The 22,121-nt window shown below is 35.4% G+C and overlaps 1 protein-coding gene across 1 annotated transcript in view; it reads left to right on the top strand.

Moving 5' to 3' along the window:
- LOC149816948 (uncharacterized) overlaps window positions 1-21,583 on the top strand; it is a 29,784-nt gene extending 8,201 nt beyond the window's left edge. Inside the window, exon 2 of the mRNA XM_089986989.1 lies at window positions 21,472-21,583. Within this exon, the coding sequence (XP_089843115.1) occupies window positions 21,472-21,583 (112 nt within the window). The remainder of the gene's footprint in view (window positions 1-21,471) is intronic.
- Window positions 21,584-22,121: the final 538 nt, after the last annotated feature.

The following is a 22,121-nucleotide window of genomic DNA, read 5'->3' as shown; positions in this document are numbered from 1 at the left end:
GAGCAAGAGAGCTCAGTGGGACCCACCTCCTTGGTGCCCAAACCACAATTAGAGCTCAAGGAAGCACTGTAAAGGGCCTTAAGTGTCTCTAAAAGAAGAAAATAAAAGTTTAAGAGAGACTTATTTTTTATGTGAAGACTCCATTTTTGGGTATGGTCGAAGAAGGTTTATTTAAGGATAGCCTGAGGCTCTCAAGATTCGAACTAGAATTAGGATTTATTTAAATTTTTGTTTAAATTCTCTGTAAATCATTAGGTGCTCCTCCCTATACTACAGTGTTGTGAGAGGCGTATGCCTCAGTACCTGAAGCGTACGCCTCAGAGGCGAGGCACACGCTCAAGGTACTGAGGCACACCCTCAATACCTGAAGCGTAAGGTTAGTTCAGAATGTGGCTTAATGAAGTTTTTTTTTGTAGTTGGGTCACGTGCGACATTTTAATGAGCGCACCCGCCTGCACCATGACGGTTTAATGAAGGTTATTTCACTGAAAGTGTCTAGTATCCTGCGAGTTGTTGATGCATTTATCACAATGTTTGTTTATAAATATTTTTCATATTCTGCATTAAATAGGATTGTACTTTCCAATATCTTTTTCTTGTGAAACAGATTTCGAACACAAACTTGTTTCGGTGTTGTTCATGTGCCTTCATCTGTTTATTTCAGAAATTGTAGAATCTGATTTGCATTTACATGAGAATTTTAAATTTAATCAGAATCAGTTCCATCATTTAGTTTCTGAATATTAAATATGAATTTATGAAGTCTTTGCGTGTGCTTATCCAAAAATTAAATTTACAAAAGTGGGAGAATTTCAAAATTGCAAACGGATCCGATTAGATAAACAGTTCGGCTTCATAAGCTCAAAATTTAAAACATTACTTTAATATTTAATATGATTTTGATGCCTTTTAATAGTGTTTCACTAAAAATGTAAGTTTATCTATCAAATATCAAAAATAAGTTTTATTAATTAAAAATGAAAAATCGGTGTCCTCTTTAATATTATATATTTTATTATTTTGATCATGAAGCTTACGCTTCAATGCCTCGAGGCTTACGCCTCGTGTCATAACATGCTCAATGCCTCGCTTCGCCTCATCGCATTTAACAACCTTGCTATACTATATATAGGGGCCTTGTTACATACTTGAAAGATCATGTAAATAAGAATTTGGAATTACTCTCTCTCTCTCTCTCCATGAGTCCCTACCCCCTGACTTGTCACTCTCTCTAAGGGCTAATCCCTTCTGACATGAGGGTGTTTAGATCTTTAGTGTTTCTGATTTACTCATTGGACCAAGCTACTGCCTAGTCTCCACTTGGTTTGGTGCAATCAACTCTAAACCTACAACAGTCTCGACCTTTCTAAACCCAACTCATGAAACCCTGACCTTCCTCAGCTGAACCAACAATGTAGCATACCCTCACCCACTTAGCCAAGCCTATGTAAGTCATTGAAATCAGCCCCTTAGCCAATTGCAAACTAAAACTTCACCTAAAACCAATTTTGCCCAAAACTAGTTTTGTGACATAACTGTTAAATTGTACATATATAGGTATATAATATTGTTTATATATATATATATATATATGTGTGTGTGTGTGTGTGTGTGTGTGTGTGTGTGTATTTTTCTTATGCTTGTAATAGGTAATACCCATTAGGGGTATTGTTGTCACTTCACTTTGTGTAATGGGTTGTAACTATAGGGTCACTTTAGCATTTTTATTTTTTCCTTTTTATTTTTTGTTTGTCTTTTTATTTCTAGCTAATGACATAATGGTCCTTAGCCATTAGAGTTGCTGGGACAACCGCAACAACTATAAATATAGTTGTTGAGGTGGTTCCCAAGGTCCCAACAACTATATTTATAGTTGTTGGGGTGGTTCTCAAGAGCTCTATATGAACTTTCTTCTCTATATAAAGGGGAGTAATCCCCTTCTTGTTGTATGCTTGTTCTCAAACAATTACCCAATAAATTCTTATATTTTTTATGTATTGTTCTTCTCCATAAAAGGCATTTGTGATTGAGTTTTGTATTTACCCATAAATGGTCCTTGTTCATGTGCATTGTCTTTGCCCATAAGAGGCTTTTACTTGTGTATTGGGTATTTCATTACATGGTATCAGAGCGCTGAGGCTTTATCATAGAAAGTTGCATTGAAAGAGTTTGGAGTGGAACCTTAAAGATGAAGGAGACTCGATTTGTTTCCTTAGGAAGCGTGCCAACAACATTCTCCATTTTCTTCATCTCTCTTTTCTCTCTACCTTTGTATCCTCCTTTCTAGCTATTTCTTCTTACCTCTATGGTCAAGAAAGAAGTTGTAATCATTGTTTTCATCAAATTTGATGGGACCAACTACAACGTATAGGGCATATCGATAAAAAAAATACTAGTGGAAAAGGAACTATGGCATTTGGTTGATGGTTTCACTCTGGAACCTCAACCATCTCTTACCAAAATTATTATTGAAGGTGGTGAGCTTACAGAATTTTTTTTAAAGGCCTTAAAAAAGACAAGGCACTTCTTGAATACTAGAAAAAGTAAAAAGCATGGGAAGTAGGTCATGCCAAAGTGTTTTTCCTCTTTATGGGAAGTATGAGTATCGAGCAATATGAAAACATTCTATTTGAGAGAACATACCTAGCTTGGGTGTTTATCAAACAAACTTACACCAAAAAAGATGGTGATCACAAGTGGGAGATTCACAACAAGATCCATAATTGCAAATAAAATGACAAAAAATGTAAGTGAATATTATAGCTCCCTAAAGAAACTATGAGACCAAATGGCCAAGTTTTGAACCTATTTGGGATACTTTCGATGATGCTCATTGTAGAAATGAGCAAATTTTGGAAGAACATTTTTTCTAATTTATGAAAGGCCTTAGACTCAAATTCAAGCAAGTATAAGTCAACATCACTCACCACAACATGAGAGATTCTCAACCTTTACATGAGGGTTTAGATGAAGTATGTATACAAGAAACAAGGTTGAACATCATGAAAAATATGTTTAAGCCAAAAGAAGCCAAGGAAAATGTGTTGGCAGTCTCAAGACCTGAAGCCAACACTTACTCTTATAGGCCTCCTCATTTTAACAAATCCAACTACAGGAGGCCACATAGTGATGAAGGAAGAAAAAATATTATTTGCCACAATTGTGGCAAACCGAGACACATAAAGCCTTATTGTCCTGAATTCAAAGAAAGAGATGAACGAAGAATGACGAGTGTAGATTTATCACAAGAAGACTAAAATGAAACCAATGGAGACCTCAAATCCATTAGAGTCATGATTGTGTCTCAACTAGTGGAGGCTTTACAACCACTTCTCAAAGATTCAACATCTTATACTACGAGTGTTTATGTTTCCTCATCTTCTCCCCTAGGCAAAATACCTTGGCTCATAAACTATGGTGCTTCTTTTCATATAACCCTTAATATTTCTTTACTTTTCGAATTAAAAAATATTTTAAGCGGATTTAGTATTTTTTACTGCGGATGGCTCTTCTCTTGAAATAAAAAGCATTGAATTTTTTTTTAAAAAATAAAAAAATTTATTCTAAAAATTAGATTTATCTCAAAACTTAATTGAAATCTTCTTTCTGCTTCTAAAATTGTCGACCATAACTATAAGATCTCTTTCTCATCCAATCAATGCGTAATACAGGATTCCCAGTCTGGGATGCAGATTGGGGAAGGTCATATGGAAAGGGATCTCTACTACATTGAGCAGTTGATTCTACCAAAAACACATTTTGGTCTCAATATACAAAATTTGGATATTATTTTGTGGCATAAAAGACTAGGACATTCTACCATTTCTAAATTATCCAATGTATCTCACTTGAGAAAATTTGTAATAAAAAAACTGATTGAATTGATTGTATTCTTGGCAAAATGAAGGATATTCTTTTCAAGAGAGAACTTTTTTTCTTTTAAACCACTTGAATTAATTCATTTGGATGTATGGGGTTGGGCTCCTGTTACATCTAAAGGTGGCCTTGCTTATTATGCGATATTCATTGATGATTATTCATTATTTACATGGATTCATTTTCTTAGGCATAAAAATGAAGTTTTAAAGACCTTCAAATCCTTTCATAACTTAATTAAAAATTTATTTCAACCCAATATTATTATTTTTTGCTCTGATTCAAGGAGAGAGTTTATGTCAAATGATTTTATAAAATATTTAAAAACTAATGGCATTATTCACCAAAGATCTTTCCCTTATACCCCCTATAAAATGATTTAGCCAAAAGAAAGACCAGGACCTTATTTCTAAAAATATTTTGGGCCAAAGCCGCACTTACCGTTGTTTACCTCATAAATCGAATTCCTTTGGTAAAACTTCAAAATATTACTCTTTTCAAGAAACTTTACAAACTTCTTGCTGATTATGCTAGATTAAAACTTTTGGTTGTTCATGCTTTGTTCTTTCTAACAAAAATGATAAGTTATCTCTTAGAGTCATTCCTTGTATTTTTCTTGGGTATGGTGAGACCTAAAAATGATTTAGATGTTATGACATAAAAAATGATAGACCCAAAAATGTTACCTTTATGAAAAAAGAATGTCCTTTTGATCAAAATGTGCCTGAGTAAATGAAAGACTATTCTTTCTTATTTGAGTTACTTCTTAATAAAAATTCTTTTAGTTTTGGTTATCAAGATGAAGAACCTATTATTCATATTTCTACTAATGAGAGCCATAATTTAGATAGTAATGAACATAATCTCCTTCATTATAGAATATGAGGTGTCAAGATTCAGCCTAGTGCTTTAGACAAATATTCTAGCCTCGAGTAACAAGATTCTAGTAACCTTAGGAGAGCCATTTGGGAATCTAAACCTCCAGATAGATTTGTTTCATATGATTTTTTTTCTCAATATAAAGTTTGTCTAAATTTTTTCTTATTACAAACTTATTTCCTACAAAAAAGCCAAAGATCATCCTGAATTGATAGATGCTATGAACCATGAACTTGAAGCCTTAGAAAACTCTCACTTTTGGAAAATAGAAGATTTACTATGAGGAAAAAAATTCATAGGTTATAGGTGTGTTTATAAAGTAAAAAGTAAGAGTGATGATTCCTTAGAAAGATATAAGGCTAGACTTGTTGCCAAGGGATATTCACATGAATACAAAATTGATTATGATGAAATGTTTGCACATGTAGTTAGGATGACCATAGTTAGATTTCTTATAGTTGTAGTTGCCACTAGAAATTGAAATATCTACCAAATGGATGTTACAAATGCCTTCCTGAATCTTAAGTTAAAGAAAGAAGTGTATATGGATCCTCTGCCAGAATATGAGATTCCTACATGAAAGGTTCTTTATCTTCATAAAGCCTTGTATGGTTTGAAAAAAGCCCTCAAAGCTTGATATGATTGTTTCAGTACTATTATGCTTAATATTGATTTTAAATCATGTTATATCAACCATTGCTATATTTGTTAAGCATTCTGATGCAGGTGTTGTAATTCTTCTTCTCTATGTTGATGCCATGATCATTACTGGAGTAGAGTTATTCATAATAAAAATGTTCTGAAACAAAATTTTAAAATGACTGACCAAGGCTTTCTTAGATATTTTTTACAGATTATGGTAGCATACTCAGCTAGGGGATATTTTTTAACTCAATCCAAGTTTACTATTGAGATTATTGACAGGTCGAGCATTTCAGATGAGAAGAGGGTGAATACTCCTAAAATTATCAATGCCAAGATAAAAATTGATGATGGGACACCCTTGTATGACCCCACTCCGTACTGCCAAACGATTGGGGCTCTTACCTGCATGACCGTTACTCAACCTAATATCTCTCATATTATTCATACAAGTCAATTTCAGCACTCTCCTACTACTGTTCACATAAGTGTTGTTATGTGTATTGTTAGATAATTCCAAAATTTTATTTTTAAAAGAATTATTTTGTCCTCTTTTTCTTCTCTTGAATTAATTGCATATATTGATTCTAATTGGGAAGAGATCCTAATGATAGATGCTTAACCACTGGTTTTTGTATCTTTATAGGTGACGCGTTGGTGTCTTGAAAGTGAAAGAAGTAGTAAAAAGTTTCTTTGTCATCAATTGAAGCTAAATATCATGCCATAACTACCACAACATCCGAGATTATATGGTTGAGATGATTATTAAAAAATATGGGAGTACTAATGAAGTCACCCTCATGGTTATGCTGTGATAACAAGAGCACCATTTATATAGCTGGCAACCACACATTTCATGAAAGGACTAAGCATATCGAGATGGACTACCACTATGTTCGTGAAAAATATCTTAAGAAGACTATCATCGGGTCATATGTAGCATCAAATTTTAGTTAGCCAACTTCTTCACAAAGGTGCTTCATTTTTATTTCTTACTTGACAAACTTTTGGTGATTATACTGTAAGTTTGAGTGGGTGTTAAATTGTACATATATAGGTGTATAATAGAGTATTATTGTCACTTCACTTTGTGTAATAGGTTATGCCAATTAGAGGCACTTTAGTATTTTTATATTTTATTTTCTATTTTTGTCTTTTTAGTTTTAGCTAAGGACATAATGGTCATTAGCCATTAGAGTTGTTGGGACTTCCCCAACTATTATAAATATAGTTGTTGGGGTGGTTCCCAAGGTCTCAACAATTATATTTTTAGTTGTTGGGGTAGTTCCCAAGAGCTCTATATGACCTCTCTTCTCTATATAAAGGGGAGTAATCCCCTTCTTGTTGTTTGCTTGTTCTCAAGCAATTATCCAATAAATTCATATATTTTTTATGTATTGTTCTTGCCCATACGAGGTATTTGTGATTGAGTTTTGTATTTAGACTCATAAGTGATATTTGTTCATATATATTGTTCTTGCCCTTAAGTGGCTTGTACTTGTGTATTGTGTATTTCATTATAGGAACCACTTTTTCATCAGGCTTCGCATCATCGCCTAACCCAAATCGCAGAGCCTTTGGGTCTGGAATTTTAACTCAGCCTACCTTAGGATATCTAAATTCAACCCACAGAAATTCAGAATTTATTGGTTTCAATTTTGAGAAACTAGTTTTCAATCCGCGTTTCTCTGAACCAAAACTCAATCTGCTTGCAGAAAACCCTAAAAAATTGTCACTTGTCCTATTCATGTCTTCCAAAATATTAATTCTCTGGCCCTAAAATTTTAACAGCAGCTAGTCCTAGATGTCTAGATTAATCCCTCCAAATTTAGAAGTTTTCTATGGTGTCATTTTGGCACACTAAATTTTCTACCGAAACTTATCAGAAACCTGTAACTTGTTTACCCAAGTTTGACTTTGACTTATACCTTGACTAATTGAGTCTACCCTTGCCCAAAAAATTCTAACATAAGCCTAGAAACACACCAATCCCATATATAATGACAGTCTATCTCAATATGCTTTGTTTGCTCATGAAAGGTGTGATTGTTTGCAATATAAATTATGCTTTTATTATCGCAACACATCTTCAAAGGGTTGAAGATGATTACACCCATATCTCTAAGAAGATTTCTTAGCCATATAAGCTATATGGTTATCATAATCATTGTATGATACTTAGCTTCAATAGAGGATAATGAGATATTCTGGTGCTTCTTGCATCTCCAAGAAATTAATCGAAACCCAATCCAGACATCCCTCCCTTAAAACACATCCATGACCTCTCTCAAGACCCAAATCCAATTAAAGAAGATTTGGATCCAAACTCTTATCTTGAATCCAAATATCCTATATTGGGCCCTCCTAAACCCACTATGGACTTTCATATCCTCACCCTTGTAAACCTTAAAATGGACCTAAACCTAAGCTTGTTAAAACCAATCCTAAAACCCTTTACTGTCCAATTTTCTAACCAAATCCAAACTCGTCTTAAACTCATATTATCTAACCCAAAGGTGCTCCATATCTTCAACTCATATGGACCAGATCAAGCTCCTTTAAAATGGATCTATAATTTGTATCAATTAATCACTCCAGATCCGTTTGACCTGTTCCACTTTGAAGGCCTCTCATATGGCTTTGGTTGAATAAAAAAGAATGTTTTTGGCTTCAATACTCCTATTGGGGTAGATCCTGCTTGGTTCATTCAGTTTACAAAGCAACCCTGAGATTTGATTTCATATTGTGAACCCATAACCTATAAGGTGAAACGAGATTGAGAAAAGAAGAGGATCATATAACAACTCAGTGCTCAAAGTTCTCGCCTTAAGGGAAAGGTGAGTTTGAGAGAGGTGGTTTGTTATAGACCCTTTCTTGCTCCGGATCTGACCAACCATATTAGCCTCAGACATGACCCACCCAGCTAGGATTGGGTAGAGGGACTTTCTCTTTCTCTCAGGACTCCTAGAGAAACCTGCTCAGGCTGGGATGCCTCTAGAGTCCTCTCTAGAGTGAGAAATGTATGTATTTTTACTCTTTTGTCCTCTTGCAAATCTATAAATATATGTACCCTGCTTAGTTTATTTTTAATAAAGTTTATTAAGAAATTTTTCTAAGCTTTGTTCTTGGTTTATGTTCATGTTCATGTTCATGTTTTTTAAGAGAACATATTTCTCTATCGCCTCTTTTTTCATGTTCATCATCGACCTGGAGGGAATGCCTTTTCTGTCTCCTTTACCGTCGACCCCCATCCACCTTATGCTTCCCTATGTAACCGACCAGGAGAGACGACTCTCTCTCTTTCTCCCCCAACGTTGCATGCCCCTTCTGCTCATGGCGTGTGCATTTCTTTGGAGTTGTGCCTTATATCTAGCTTGCCAGAATCTATATGATTGTTCTCCATGGGAGATCAGGTCCTAACAGTCGTATTGACCCAATCCGACCTCATGGATGGATTCAACATAGTCCAAATGTTGGGAATCTGAATAAAACATATTTTCTTCTTCTCCATTTAACCTCATGGATGGATTCAACATGGTCTAATGTCGACCTTCTTCTCCATGTTCTTTTTTCTTAAATCTGCCTATTTTTTTTCTTTCTTCTTGTCCTTCTCCATCCAAGCAAAAGAGAGAGAGAAAGAGAGAGAGAGGATGAAATAAAAAACCATGGGTTTTCGTATTATTGAGCCTAATAACTCTACCAATTTTTCTAATGATGGAGAGATTGGAATAGGAATCATCAGTGCACTGCACACACACATAGAGTAGGTAAGTGAACCAGTGTGCAACAATAGTTTATTTGAAGAGGCGTTTGTGTGCAACAATTTTTTGTAGGAGTCGTTTCTCATTGTAGCATTTAAAAAACTGAAATGGGTGATTCTTAGTGCAACATTTAAAAAACTGAGTATACCTCAGTAAGAGGGCACAACGAGCATTAATCCTATTATTTTTAGCAGCACTTCAAAAGTATCGTTAAAAGTTTTTTTTTTGCAAAAGAAAATCATTGAGCATCCACGTGTGCATGATGGACGCTCAGAGCATGTACCTTTGATTAAGCACAGATGGGATTAAGCAATTACCACTCACTCACTCTATATATATACACACTTATATATATACACACTTTTATATATATATATATATACACACTTTTATATATATATATATATATATATATATATATATATATATATATATATATATATATATATATATATAAAGAATGCAAAACCAAGAAATGAAATTTTCACCTTATCAAGAAAATCCAAAAAAATGACTGTGATATGCCTACCATCTAGAAAGCAGAACCACATATGTTAACACTTTGCTAATATATTAATTGTGACTATCTTCCATATATAGTCAAACTTGATTCTCAACATTTGGCTATTCAATATGAATGGTTCATCTAAGATGAGAAGCAAGTATTTCTTTTAGTACGCTTTGATTCATGAGAGAAACTATTAAAACTTCTTTGTAATCCTATTATGTAATTGTCGCACAAGACAAAAATTTTTGAAAGCAAAGGAGAAAGATAGGAAGAGGAGATGATTTTTTATCTACACATCATCCAAAACAACTTCAAAATGGATTTGGCAAGTGCTTTCAAGAATTTTGATGGTGCTCTCAAATAGGCAAGTAGAAAGTACCAAATCCATGAGATTTGTCGATTACATACTTCCCTCCTCAGCTACCTCCAAGCAACTCCAAAATAGAACCTTAATGAAAATTGAACAAAATTTAACAAGAGTTTAGAATTTACCTCAAGGCCCCTCCTCAGATGTGAAGGACACATAGGTTGACTTGATCCAAGCTTTTGGGCAGCACCTTAATATTGGTGATGGTTTTTAAAAGAGAGAGAGAAAAAAAGAAAAACATTGGAAGAACCTAAAGTGAATCGATCTCAAGAGAGCAATAATCCACATAAAAACCCTGAAAATCCCCAAGGAGAGGCACTCAAGAGTGAAGAGATTAAAAATGATTCAAAGATCGATGAAAGATAGAGTGAAATGAGTGAGGGTATTTATATGCTTTGAAGTGAACCTCCCCATGCCGTTATGCTTTGAAGTGCCCCTTCCCATGCTGCCCTTAAAAGCACACATAAGGCAAAAAAGGGGGCAAAATCAAGGCACTTGTTTTCATATATCTTGTGGCAACTGTTATACTTGCCGTCATATATGTGAACACAAGTCACACTTGCCACCAGCAAGTGTCACACTTGCCACCACATATCTAGCAGCAAATTCTACACTTGTCGACAAATGTGTAGTGACAAGTGCCCTTGTGGTACTTGATAGTGTTGAATAATTTTGGTGTTTCTCTCAAACTGTGGGTCAGATTGGCACATGATTCAGTGTTTCTCTCAAACCGAGGGTTGGATCGACATGTATCTGGCAGCAAGTGCCCTTGTAATACTTAACAATGTTCAATATTTTTGGTGTTTCTCTCAAACTATGGGTCAGATTGATATATGATTTAGTGTGTTGAAAAGCTAACATCATTCTCTACAAAATCCACTTCAACACTAAAATCATTCGTTTGATTGGTAAAAAATACACTTAAAGTGGGTCTTACTTTTTAAAATAGTTTTTTCATAAACTTGACTTGTTTTGCTTTTAACTTTTCACTCTGATGTTGGATCAAAGTAATTTTTGTTTGGCTGAAATCTTGAAACCTCTAATTTTTTATGAAAAATATTTGGAGGATGTTATTTTATAAGACAAATACTACAAAAACTGATTTGTGGTTAAAAAAGATTCAAAAACTTTTGAAATAGAAAAAGTCTTTTTTTCAATATTCGAAAATATTTTTTATGGTATCATGCTCAGAATTGCTAGTCAAAATATCCATATCCAAAGTTTGTTCGGGATGATGCCAAAATGAAGACCTTAGAAAGTTTGAAAGAAGGAAATGAGGAGAAGATAAGATCGCTGAATTAGAAAGTTGAATAGGCAAAATTGTAATCTTGATTTTATGCCTTTGATATAGATCTTTTGGTTACGATGATAAGAATCTCCTAAAAAGACTTACAATCTATGAATATTGCTTGTAATTTCTGGTTTACTAATAATAGCTCTCACCTGTGCTAAAGTGAGTATCAGTTAGAGCGTGGATATAGGTGTGCCATCACCAAACCACATAATTTGGCCTCTTTTTTCTTTCCTTTATTTTTCTTGTTGTGATGATATCAGAGCATCGACTATGGTAGTTGGTCTGTTGATTATTTGTTTCTTTGTTGTTGTCTTCTCTGCATCTTGTTTGGTTTTGGCTGTAATCATTACTAACCATAACTCGTCCTCAATTTTTCCCAAGTACCCTTACCCGCTTAACCTTAATGTGATCAACTTTATCTTTATTAAGTTGAACCACATGAATATTATCTTATGAAAGTGATGCATGCACCTATTTTTAGCCAACATTATTGGACAAATATGGGAGTCGCACGCATCTCTACACTAATCCACTAGCGTTTATAGGCTCCTACATGGGCAGCCTGGCATATTTTGTAATTCCTACTTGTATTATGTTCTTTTGTATTCACTTGAGGCTGGGATAACCTAAATATAATATCAATATATTGAGGGTAGTTAGGAGGGATGTATAAGGCCTAACGCAAGTGTTTTGACACTTGTTTTATTGATTTACTTAATGCAATTGGAGAGCATTCACTTGTGAATTCTCTTTGAGAGTATGCTATTGTGCCCTACTCTAGAAGAGTTAAACTTAGGTTGTTAGCTTCCCTAGCTACTTCTTATCCATCCTCAACCTCTCCCTAACCTCTCAAGCTTCTCACCCAACTAACCCAAACTAACCTCTCTCTCTGATCCCCTAGTCTGCCTCTTCTTACCTTTATTGAATCAACATCCATCTTCCCCATTTTCCTTATACTACCTATTCCTCTATTGCATTCTTGAATGAATGCAACAAGACTACTCAACTTTTAAGGCTTATCAAAAGCCAAGACATGATTGGCTTTATCAATGGAGAGTATCCCATGCCTGATTAATACTTGAAGTCTCAAGAAGGTGGAGGTGGTGCTGTGAATCCAGATTTTATTGCCTGAAGAAAATCCAACAGATTTCTTTGTGGATGGATTACAGAACCAATGGCTGATGAGGTCCAAGGAATTGTCGTTGGACTCCAAACAACTTTTGCTCATGAATCCAAGGAATAAGAATTCCTGCTTATCCAACATGTGCAGTCTTATCCTAAGAATGATTTATCCATGCATGATTATATTTGTATTTTCAAGAATATTTGTGATAAACTTGTTTCAATAAAGAAACTTGTTGATGACCGCAACAAAAATTTTTGGCGGGTAAATGGATTAGGTGTAAGCTATGACTAGTTTGTTACCACCATGCTTAAACCTCCAACCCCACCATATTCGGATGTAGTGGCTATTCTGCATAGCTATGAGACTAGACACAACATTAATGCTGCAAAAGAAGGTGTTGATTATCACTCTGCTTAGGTTAGTCAAAAAATGGATTATAAAAAAAATGGTGGAATAATAAGAACCAACAGTTCAATTCTAGAGTTAGGGAGTTTACTCAGGTCGGTCAGAATATGAGTTGGGCCAATAATCTGGCAAATGCTGAAGCTAAGAATGACCAAAAGAATGATGAGGTAGGAATTTCAGGAACTAAAAATAACCAAGGAAAAATCAATAATAACAAAGGGGTTATATGCCAGATATATAACAAACCCAATCATCGTGCTATAAACTGTTGGTTTTGTTTTAACCAAGTTTTCAAGATAAAGATGTTCCTGAGGCACTTGCTGCCATAAATATTTTTGATGGATAGGATTATGCATGATTTCTTGAGACAAAAGCCTCAACCCACACCACTTTAGACCCAAGTAATTTAGATAAGATTTATAATTATTATGGGTCTAAAAAAATCATGGTTGGGAATGGAACTAAATTATATATTACTCATGTGGATTCAATTAAGTTAAATCTTCGTCATCATATTCTTGAGTTAGATGATGTTCTAGTTGTCCCTGAAATAAAGAAATATTTAATTTTTATGAGTCAATTGACATTAGATATGTCGTATTTGTTTAAATTCTCATCTTCTATTTTTTTTATCAAGGACAAACTCAGCAACAAAGTGATAAAAATAGGTAGTAGGATGGGAGATCTTTAGGTCTTAAACAAAAACTCAAGTAGGTTTTTTTCTCTACTCAATTTTAGAAGGTGAATAAAACGGTGTGGCATCAGGGGCTTGAGCACTCTCATATGTAGGTAGTCAATTTTTTTAATAAGAATGGTGATATTGAAATAAGTAGTTCATGAAAACTTTCATTTGTATGCAATATTCATTGAGTTTTTAAGATACACATGGTTTTACCTGCTGAAAGACAAATATGATTTGTTCTCAAAGTTTATGAAATTTCATAAGATGGTTGAGAACCAGTTTAAGAAAAATTGAAGATATTTCAGTTAGATGAAGGTGGTGAGTTCAATAGTAAAGAACTAGAGTGTTACGTTAAGAAGCATGAAATAAATCATATCAAGGCATGTCTTAAGACTCCCGAAACACAGGTCCATTATGGAGTTAGGGTTGACTATAAAGTTTCATAGTCATATTCTTGCTAGATATTGGGTGGAAGCATTTTTCACTGCAATTTGGTTAAATAAATTGTTTATCAATTCCTAATCTCAAAATAAAATCCCCTTTTGAGCTTTGAAGAAACCTAATTATGGATGCTTGAGGATGTTTGGGTGTAGGTGTCTCCCATTTTTATGTGAGTATAATAAAAACAAATTTGAACACAAATCGCTTCCATGTGTTTTCTTGGGTTATGGAGAACAACATAAAGGATACATATATTTGTATCGTCCCATCTGCCAGGTTTTTTACGAATGTTTTTTCCATATGAAAAACTTAGAAATCTATTTTTGATTTCTCAAAATAATGAGATGACTTTTTCTTATTGGAATAGTCATGAACAGAAAATAAGTTTTTCAAACAAGGAGAATGATGAATTGCCCAAGACTAAGACCATGTATAACATTAAAGAAATCAGTGAAAATCAAGTTGTTGCTCAGGTTGATGTTAGTAAAGAGTTTTCAATGAAGGATCTTGGTCTTCTGCATGATTTTATGGGTATTGAGGTTCATAAGTTTGAAGGTGGATTATTTTTAAACAAAAAACTATATGTTTATGAGATCTTGGATTAGACTCAAATGATTGGGGCATGTCTAGTCTCTACTCCTATGGTTTCAAACTTAAGACCCACTAAGGATGGAGAAGAAATGTTTGTTGACCCTACATTTTTTAGAAGTTTGGTTAGGGGATTACATTATCTTACATTGACGCGTCCTGATATTTCTTTCAGTGTGAACTATGTAAGTCAGTTTATATAGAATCCCACAAATTTTCATTTTCAAATGGTAAAAAGAATTTTAAGGCATGTTCATGGCACCCTTGAGTATGATACACCATTATTGGATAAGTCTATAATTCATTTATATGCTTTTTTTATGCTAATTGGGCTAGATGCCCACTCACTCGGAGATCTTAATCAGGGTATTGTACCTTCTTGGGTTCTAATTATATTTCCTAGAGATCGAAAAACAACCTATTGTGGCTCGATCAAGCTCTGAAGTAGAATATCTGACGATGACTTCAGCTATTGCAAAGTTGACATGGTTGAGTTTTATATTAAGAGATATTGGTATTCATCTTGTTCTGTTATAATTTATCTCTTCTTCAAGTGACTATCAAGCCAACTTTTCATTCCCTAATGAAACACGTTGAAATCAGCTACCACTTTGTTAGGAGAAAGTGGTGTTGGAATCCCTGGAAGCTAAGTATGTTTTGTCATGCAATCAAGTTGCAGATATTCTCATAAAGGCTTTACCTAAGAAAAGAGTTTGAAAAACTAAGGACCAAGCTTTGCCTATGGAACTTTCTATTATCCAGTTTAAGGGGGACTGATAAGAGTGAATCTTATTCAAAAGATCTAGATTCAAAGTTGGTTCGTTGAATTGGAAAGCTGATTAGGCAAAATTGTAATCTCGATTTTATGCCTTTGATATAGGAGATCTTTTGGTTATGTTGATAAGAATCTCCTAAAAAACTTGCCATATGTAAATATTGCTTGTAATTTCTAGTTTACTATTAATTACTCTCACCGGTGCTAAGGTGAGTATTAGTTTGGATTGTGGATGTAGGTGTGCCACCTCTTAGCCACGTAATTTAGCCTCTTCTTCTTTCTTTCCTTTATTTTCCTTGTGATCATCCTCGAGCATCTCTAATCTAATAACCCATTTGCCACCCTTCAAAAAACACACTAGAAGTTAATTTTAGTGATGGGGGATTCCAATGATCAAATGATCTCCACCAAACAACAATTGGGTGAATCGAATGCTGCAAACTTTTCATAACTTTCTCCCAAACTCTAATGATGCATTCATGAACCACTCCCTGACTCTGAAGCTGAAGCCCAGCAAAAGTCATCCTATTTCTCAGTTGCCACAGTTTTCAGATGATACTTTGAATCTCAAAATCCAAGCTATTTGAACCCCTTTGTCTTTATATTTGTTCCTTCCCCCATTTTATCAGTTCCACTTCCACCTTTGAACAACGCACGTACCTCAAACCAAAATGCCCTGTCACCCTCTTGCATACTACTCTAGCCACAGGGCACTTGAAAAATAAATGAAAACTTGATTCTTCTACTTGTAAATAGAACACACGTCTACTAGGGAAAGCAAACCTCAGTTGATGTAGTTGTTCATGCATTAGAAGCCAATTTTGAAATGCAAAATAGTGTTAAAGATACCCAAGGAATTGCATCCTTACACCATATGAGCTTGTAAGTTGTGAACACTCTACCTTTTTCACATTGAAGCTCCCAAGCAGAACACACAGAGAAAGAATCAATCCACATCCACTTTGACAAGCCAGGACGATCAAGATCCAGTCTGATTGTTGATTAATGGAATGATCTCTGGAGGTACCTGTAAAATAGAGTTAGCAATGACACACCTAGGACTCTCCAACCTATATAAAACAAGGGAGAATAGATCGTATAAAATTGCGGGTGACATTAGCACCAACTACAACCACTAACCCCCCCCCCTTGTGTTTCACTTAGATAGAAAGGGGGGCAGAGATTAGTGTTGGAATTGAAATCCACCAAAAAACTAAAAGGACTGAAGTTTATGTTCACGCTAAATCTTTAAAAATCAAAACATAAACTGAAACTTGATGCAGAGGCGTACCTGAATCCATTGGTGCTCTGACAGATTTTTAACTGGTATGATCCTGCAAAACCTGTATATGTAGCCCTTTTTATTTCTCTAAACCTTATGAGAGGCACTAATTTCTCTTGTTATAAATGAAGAGTCTAAAGAGAGAAAGCCACTATATATGGTTTGGGGACCATAACCTAATTTGTAACCAACTGAGAGTCTCTTTCTAATTTAACCCATCATAGAATCAGAAAATGACAGATAAGGACATAAGAGGTCTTTTCACATAATAAGACCATACCACATGAGATATCACATGACCCAACTGAAGCAGATACTCATTGCTTCTTCCACCATGGCAGCATAATTCATAGCTTATTATGAGGCATCTAACTATGAAATATGGCTACGTAATTTTATCACGGGGCTGTAGATTTTGGATAATGTTGAAAGACCACTAAAATTATTTTGTGATAATAATTCAACAGTGCTATATTTCAATAATAACAAGAGTTTCACAAAGTCAAAGCATATTAATATTAAGTTCCTTGTTGTTAAAGAAATAGTACAAAATGATCAGATATTGATAGAATATATTGGCACAAACTCCATAATTATGAATTTGCTTACCAAAGGTTTGCCACCTAAGGTCTTTCATGAGCATACTGCTCGAACGGGTGTTTTATCATTTTATGATATGCTAGTTTAGTGGGAGTTTGTATTTGGATGTTCTATGATATGATGAAGTTTTTCATAATAAAGTTAAAGTTTCAGTTTCATTCTGTACTCATATGTTGTGATTTCACTAAAGTTTAAGGACCAATTAAAAATAAGCATGTTTGATCACATTACATGTAATTTTTATGCTTCACATTCATACTTGATTCATGTTATTTGGTTACGTCAATATACATGATCATTGATGGCTCCAATTATATTATTTGTAATGAAGACCGCTTTGGTTCTATGTTGACATAATCAATGGATCAGATTGGTAGAGATGTCAATTGATAAGACAATGTTTTTGAGCTCATAGGGTTATAATGTGTGATTATAAGGTTACATATATGGCCCAAGTGGGAGACTGTTGGGAAAAATCGTGTAGGCCTACATATGACAAATCACATATTATAGGTTGTCTATGGTTTACTTCTCTTGCTTTATCCTATCCTCTTCTTGCACAGAATGAGAAATAAGCTCATTAAGAGTTTATTTTTCCTCCTGGCAGTTATAACTGACCTTAAACTGACTGTATTGTGCAGGAAGGGATATCAAAACTAAGTGCATGAATAAGTCTTCAGACAACTCTAACTTTAGTGCTTTGAGTTTTGAAGCAAGATGGGACATTTTTATAATGTACTCCTTAATATTCTCTTTGCCTTTATACCTCATTGAGACAAAACTCGAAAGAAGGGTACTTGTCTCAGCCTTTTTGTTTTTCACAAAATGCTTTTCAATTTCTTTAAGGAAACATTTGACATTCACCTCTTTCGACATAGTACCCCTAAAGAATTCAAGAATTGCATGTTTCATGATCATAAGACTCATGCGATTAGATCGATTTCGCCGCTTGGAGTTCCTTTTATCCTCAGTAGAACTTCTATCTGTAAGTGCAGGTGGTTGATCTTATCGTAGTGCAAAATTCAAATCCATACATCCAAGAACAGTCATAACATTTTCTTTTCAGCTTTTAAAATTGGAATAGCTTAAAACATGGATATAATTAATATTTACAGATATCATAGAAGCAAAGGTATTAACTAAATAAAAAATAAACAAGCTCACGATTAACATATATTTTTACATGCATTAATATAAAATAACATATTTAAATAGTGGTGAACCCCATCACAATATACCCAACACAACATTGACATTTAGTCTTTGGACAAAAATATCAATTTGTAAGTGGTACTCTCAATACAGTAATCAAACATGGATAATCAGTCCTGTCAAACAACGAGCCTTTCTTTGGACCGACTCGTTATTCATATGAAAAACCATATAATTATCCCATATTTATTACTGAAAGTATATATTTGGGTTCAGCCAAATAGTAATCTTCATTTTGGCCGATCACTATTCGCATGAATCGCAAACATATAAACATCACAATATTTCAGAATGAACTAATCTACGCAACAAAGGTTACTTTGACAATGTATTGATTCAATCAATCCAGTTTAGAATATTGAACACATAAATATAAATACCAATGTTCAAATACATTGATTAATGCATATAAAAAATAAAGCAAACACAATAATGTGCATGGGCTGAAAAGTAACAAAAATAGGCCCACCAAAGTGACCCATGATGCACACCAAATAGCCTTATAAAAAATCCTTATTCAATATTTTTTTTTAATAAGGCATAATGCACAGGTCCGGCCAATTGGGCCTGGTCGAACCTACTTGCGGGATCCAAAGTAGGTTTGACCCAGATCGGGTCAGACCCAGTAGAACAAAGTTGGGTGCTGGTCTTAGTAATGGGTCGGGTCTAACTAGACCCGACCTGCACTCAGACACACCTGACTCAGTTCGATCCTTAAATAGGATCTGACTGAACTGGGTCACCAGGTTCCTATCACCCCGAATGCACCCACACCCGGTCTGGTACCTGACTGGGCACCGAATTGGTATGGGTTGTAGGTGAAGCCAGTTCCCAGCACACACTGGACCAAAACGATCAATGCGAACACAACTGGACTGCCAAACAACAGAACTGGCTAGTCCTTGTTGAGCACACTGAAGGGTCACCAAATCAGCCCTGTACCAAAAGTCCAACCCAGTCTGCAGAAAGATACAATGCTGAATCACTCGGGTTGGCCGAATTGGCCTGGGTCACACTGCATTATATGAAGGTTGGACTGGTTAATCCATTTGAACTCCTCACTGGAAATCCAGAACAATCGTTGGTTCCGACCGACACACGATCGAATAGGACACCGAAAAATACCATCGGCAAAGGACGAAATCCAAAAACTGATTATCATCGGTGGAGGGTCAAAGTAAATCCCGACGACACTCGAAAATAGTCATGAGTTGTTGGCAAGCCGAAAGCATCCGACGATGGTCTAAATCGGCCCTGAATGCCAGTGCAATCAAATCTTAACAGGCATTCACCCTCCCGCCATCCGGCGAACTGAGCAACAAGCTCTCGTTCAGTGATCAAATCAGATGAAAACTCCTTTGACAAACCGGTTGGATGACACCCTCATTTGGCAAAAAAAAACTTTGCCTATGGTCGAACAATGGTCTGGACGGCAGCAACCTCTCGATGAGCAAGAGAAGGCAAGGGGAGGGTTGATCGACCCTCCTGTCCAATCAAACCAAAGAAAATCGAGGAAGGGCCGAACGACCCTTTCATCCAATCAACAACAAAAGAGGGGCCCAATGACCCCTTTCATCCGGTAGCCTGAATAAGAGAAAGCCCCTTTTGCTGGCAGCGGTGATCTGGCGTTCAAATGAAGGAAGGCCGAACAACCCTCTTGCTCATCTGAAAACCCCAAAGAGGAGGGCCGATCGGCCCTCCCTACGTCTGGGCATAACCAAATGACGTGAGAAGGGCTGATCGATCCTCCTCCGCCCCGACGCTGGCCAAGATGGATCGTCGCCCCAAACAAAAAAAAAATAGAATAAACAATAAGATCATATTTTTTCAACGATTCAACGGAAATATGATCACTTTGATACCAATTGTTGGAATTGAAATCCACCGAAAAACTAAAAGGACCGAAGTTGATATTCACACTAAATCGTTGAAAATCAAAACATAAATTAAAACTTGATGTGAAAGTGTACCTGAATCTATTGGTGCTCCGACAAATCTTTGACGGGTATGATCTTCCAGAACCTGTATATATAGCCATTTTCCTTTCTCTAAACCTTATGAGAGAGACTAATTTCTCTTGTAGTAAATGAGAAGTCTAAAGAGAGAAAACCACTATATATATATGGTTTGGGGATCATAATCTAATTTGTAATCAACTGAGAGTTTTTTTTTTAATTCAGCCTATCATAGAATCAGAAAATAACAGATAAGGCATAAGAGGTCTCTTCACATAATAAGACCATATGAGATATCACATGGCCCAACCAAATTAGATCACATAAAGAGGGCCTAAACCATAGACAACCTATAATGTATGATTTGTCATATGTAGGTCCACATGATTTTTCCCAACAATTAGTGGTTGTGGTTGGTGAGCGACATTGCTAATGTCACCCACCATTTTATACGATTCGCATTCAAAACATAGGACACCTTGATGTTCCTAAGACTCCAATACATGACTTTCTGAGTAACTTCAAGAACGCATGAAAATTTGTGAATGTTTAGATCACCAACTTTTTAAATTATAATGAATTAAAAAAAAAAAGATCAATGGATAATGGTGATGATGGTAATTAAGATGGGGGCAGTGGTGGATGGTGGTGGTAATGGTGATGATGGATGGAGGTGGTGATGGTAATGGTAGTGGTTGTCAAGAGATATCAAATTCAAGATCGAAAGTCTCCAAAATCCAAGAAGTATCTAAAGAATCAGCTCAAGAAGAATCTAGAAATCCAGGCAAAGATAAGGATATAGGTCAAGAAAAGAAAGCTCTGCTACATGTCTTTCCCATTTGATGAAGATTGTATTTCCATTGTAAAGATAATCGTGTACATAATTAATTGATTATCTTTTCTATGATGTAGCTAATGTAAATAGGAAACTGTATATGTGTCAAGGTCTGCCGTTTGGGAACCGTGAGTGGGAGGGAAAATAGTTTAGCCTCCTTCATCGTGGATGTAGGTCAAGAGAAAAGATTGAACCACGATCACGTTAAGCCTTGTGTTCACCTTCCTTGGGGGTGTGTTCTAGATTTTTCAGTGGTGGTGGTGGTAACGGTGATAATGGTAGGGGCAATGGTGATGATAGTAATGGTGGTGGTAATGGTGGTGATAGCAATGGTAATGGATATTTGTGGTGGTAATGGTAGAAAAGTGGTGGCAGTGGAATGGTTATGTAGATCTATATTAAACAGGTTTGAAATCAATTCAAAGGAGAATCATCAAACCTAGACTAGACTCACCAACTTATTCACTAGCGAGATACGGGTATTTGCATCGGATAAGTGGCCCCATGAGGATCTTGGTCATTTGGGTTTCTTTGGAATTAAGACACCATGATTCTCCATACTACTTTGTAACCCCTAATTTTGTGGTCCGTGATTGCTTATCACAGGCCCTCGCTATGTTGTATCTTCTAATATTCTTAATGAATTTTACTTCCTCTAAAAAAAAATGTGGTGGAAATAATGGTGGTGGTGGTGGTGGTGGTGGTGGTGAAGTGGTTGTAGAGATGATAGTGGTGGTGGTGATGGTAGAAAAGTGGTGGTGATGATGGGGATGATAGGGGTAAAATGAAAAAAAAAATCATTTAAAAAAAGAACAGGTTGCCCCCTTATTTTGAGAAAAGAAGTGAAACTTATAAAAAAGTCATTAAAAATAACTGTAAAAAGGATCCAAACA

Source organism: Nuphar pumila, chromosome 14, assembly GCF_984573655.1.
Source record: "Nuphar pumila chromosome 14, dmNupPumi1.hap1.1, whole genome shotgun sequence".
Lineage (NCBI taxonomy): Eukaryota > Viridiplantae > Streptophyta > Magnoliopsida > Nymphaeales > Nymphaeaceae > Nuphar > Nuphar pumila.
The sequence above is the reverse complement of the archived record's forward strand: the minus strand, read 5'-3'. Positions and strand labels throughout refer to the sequence as shown.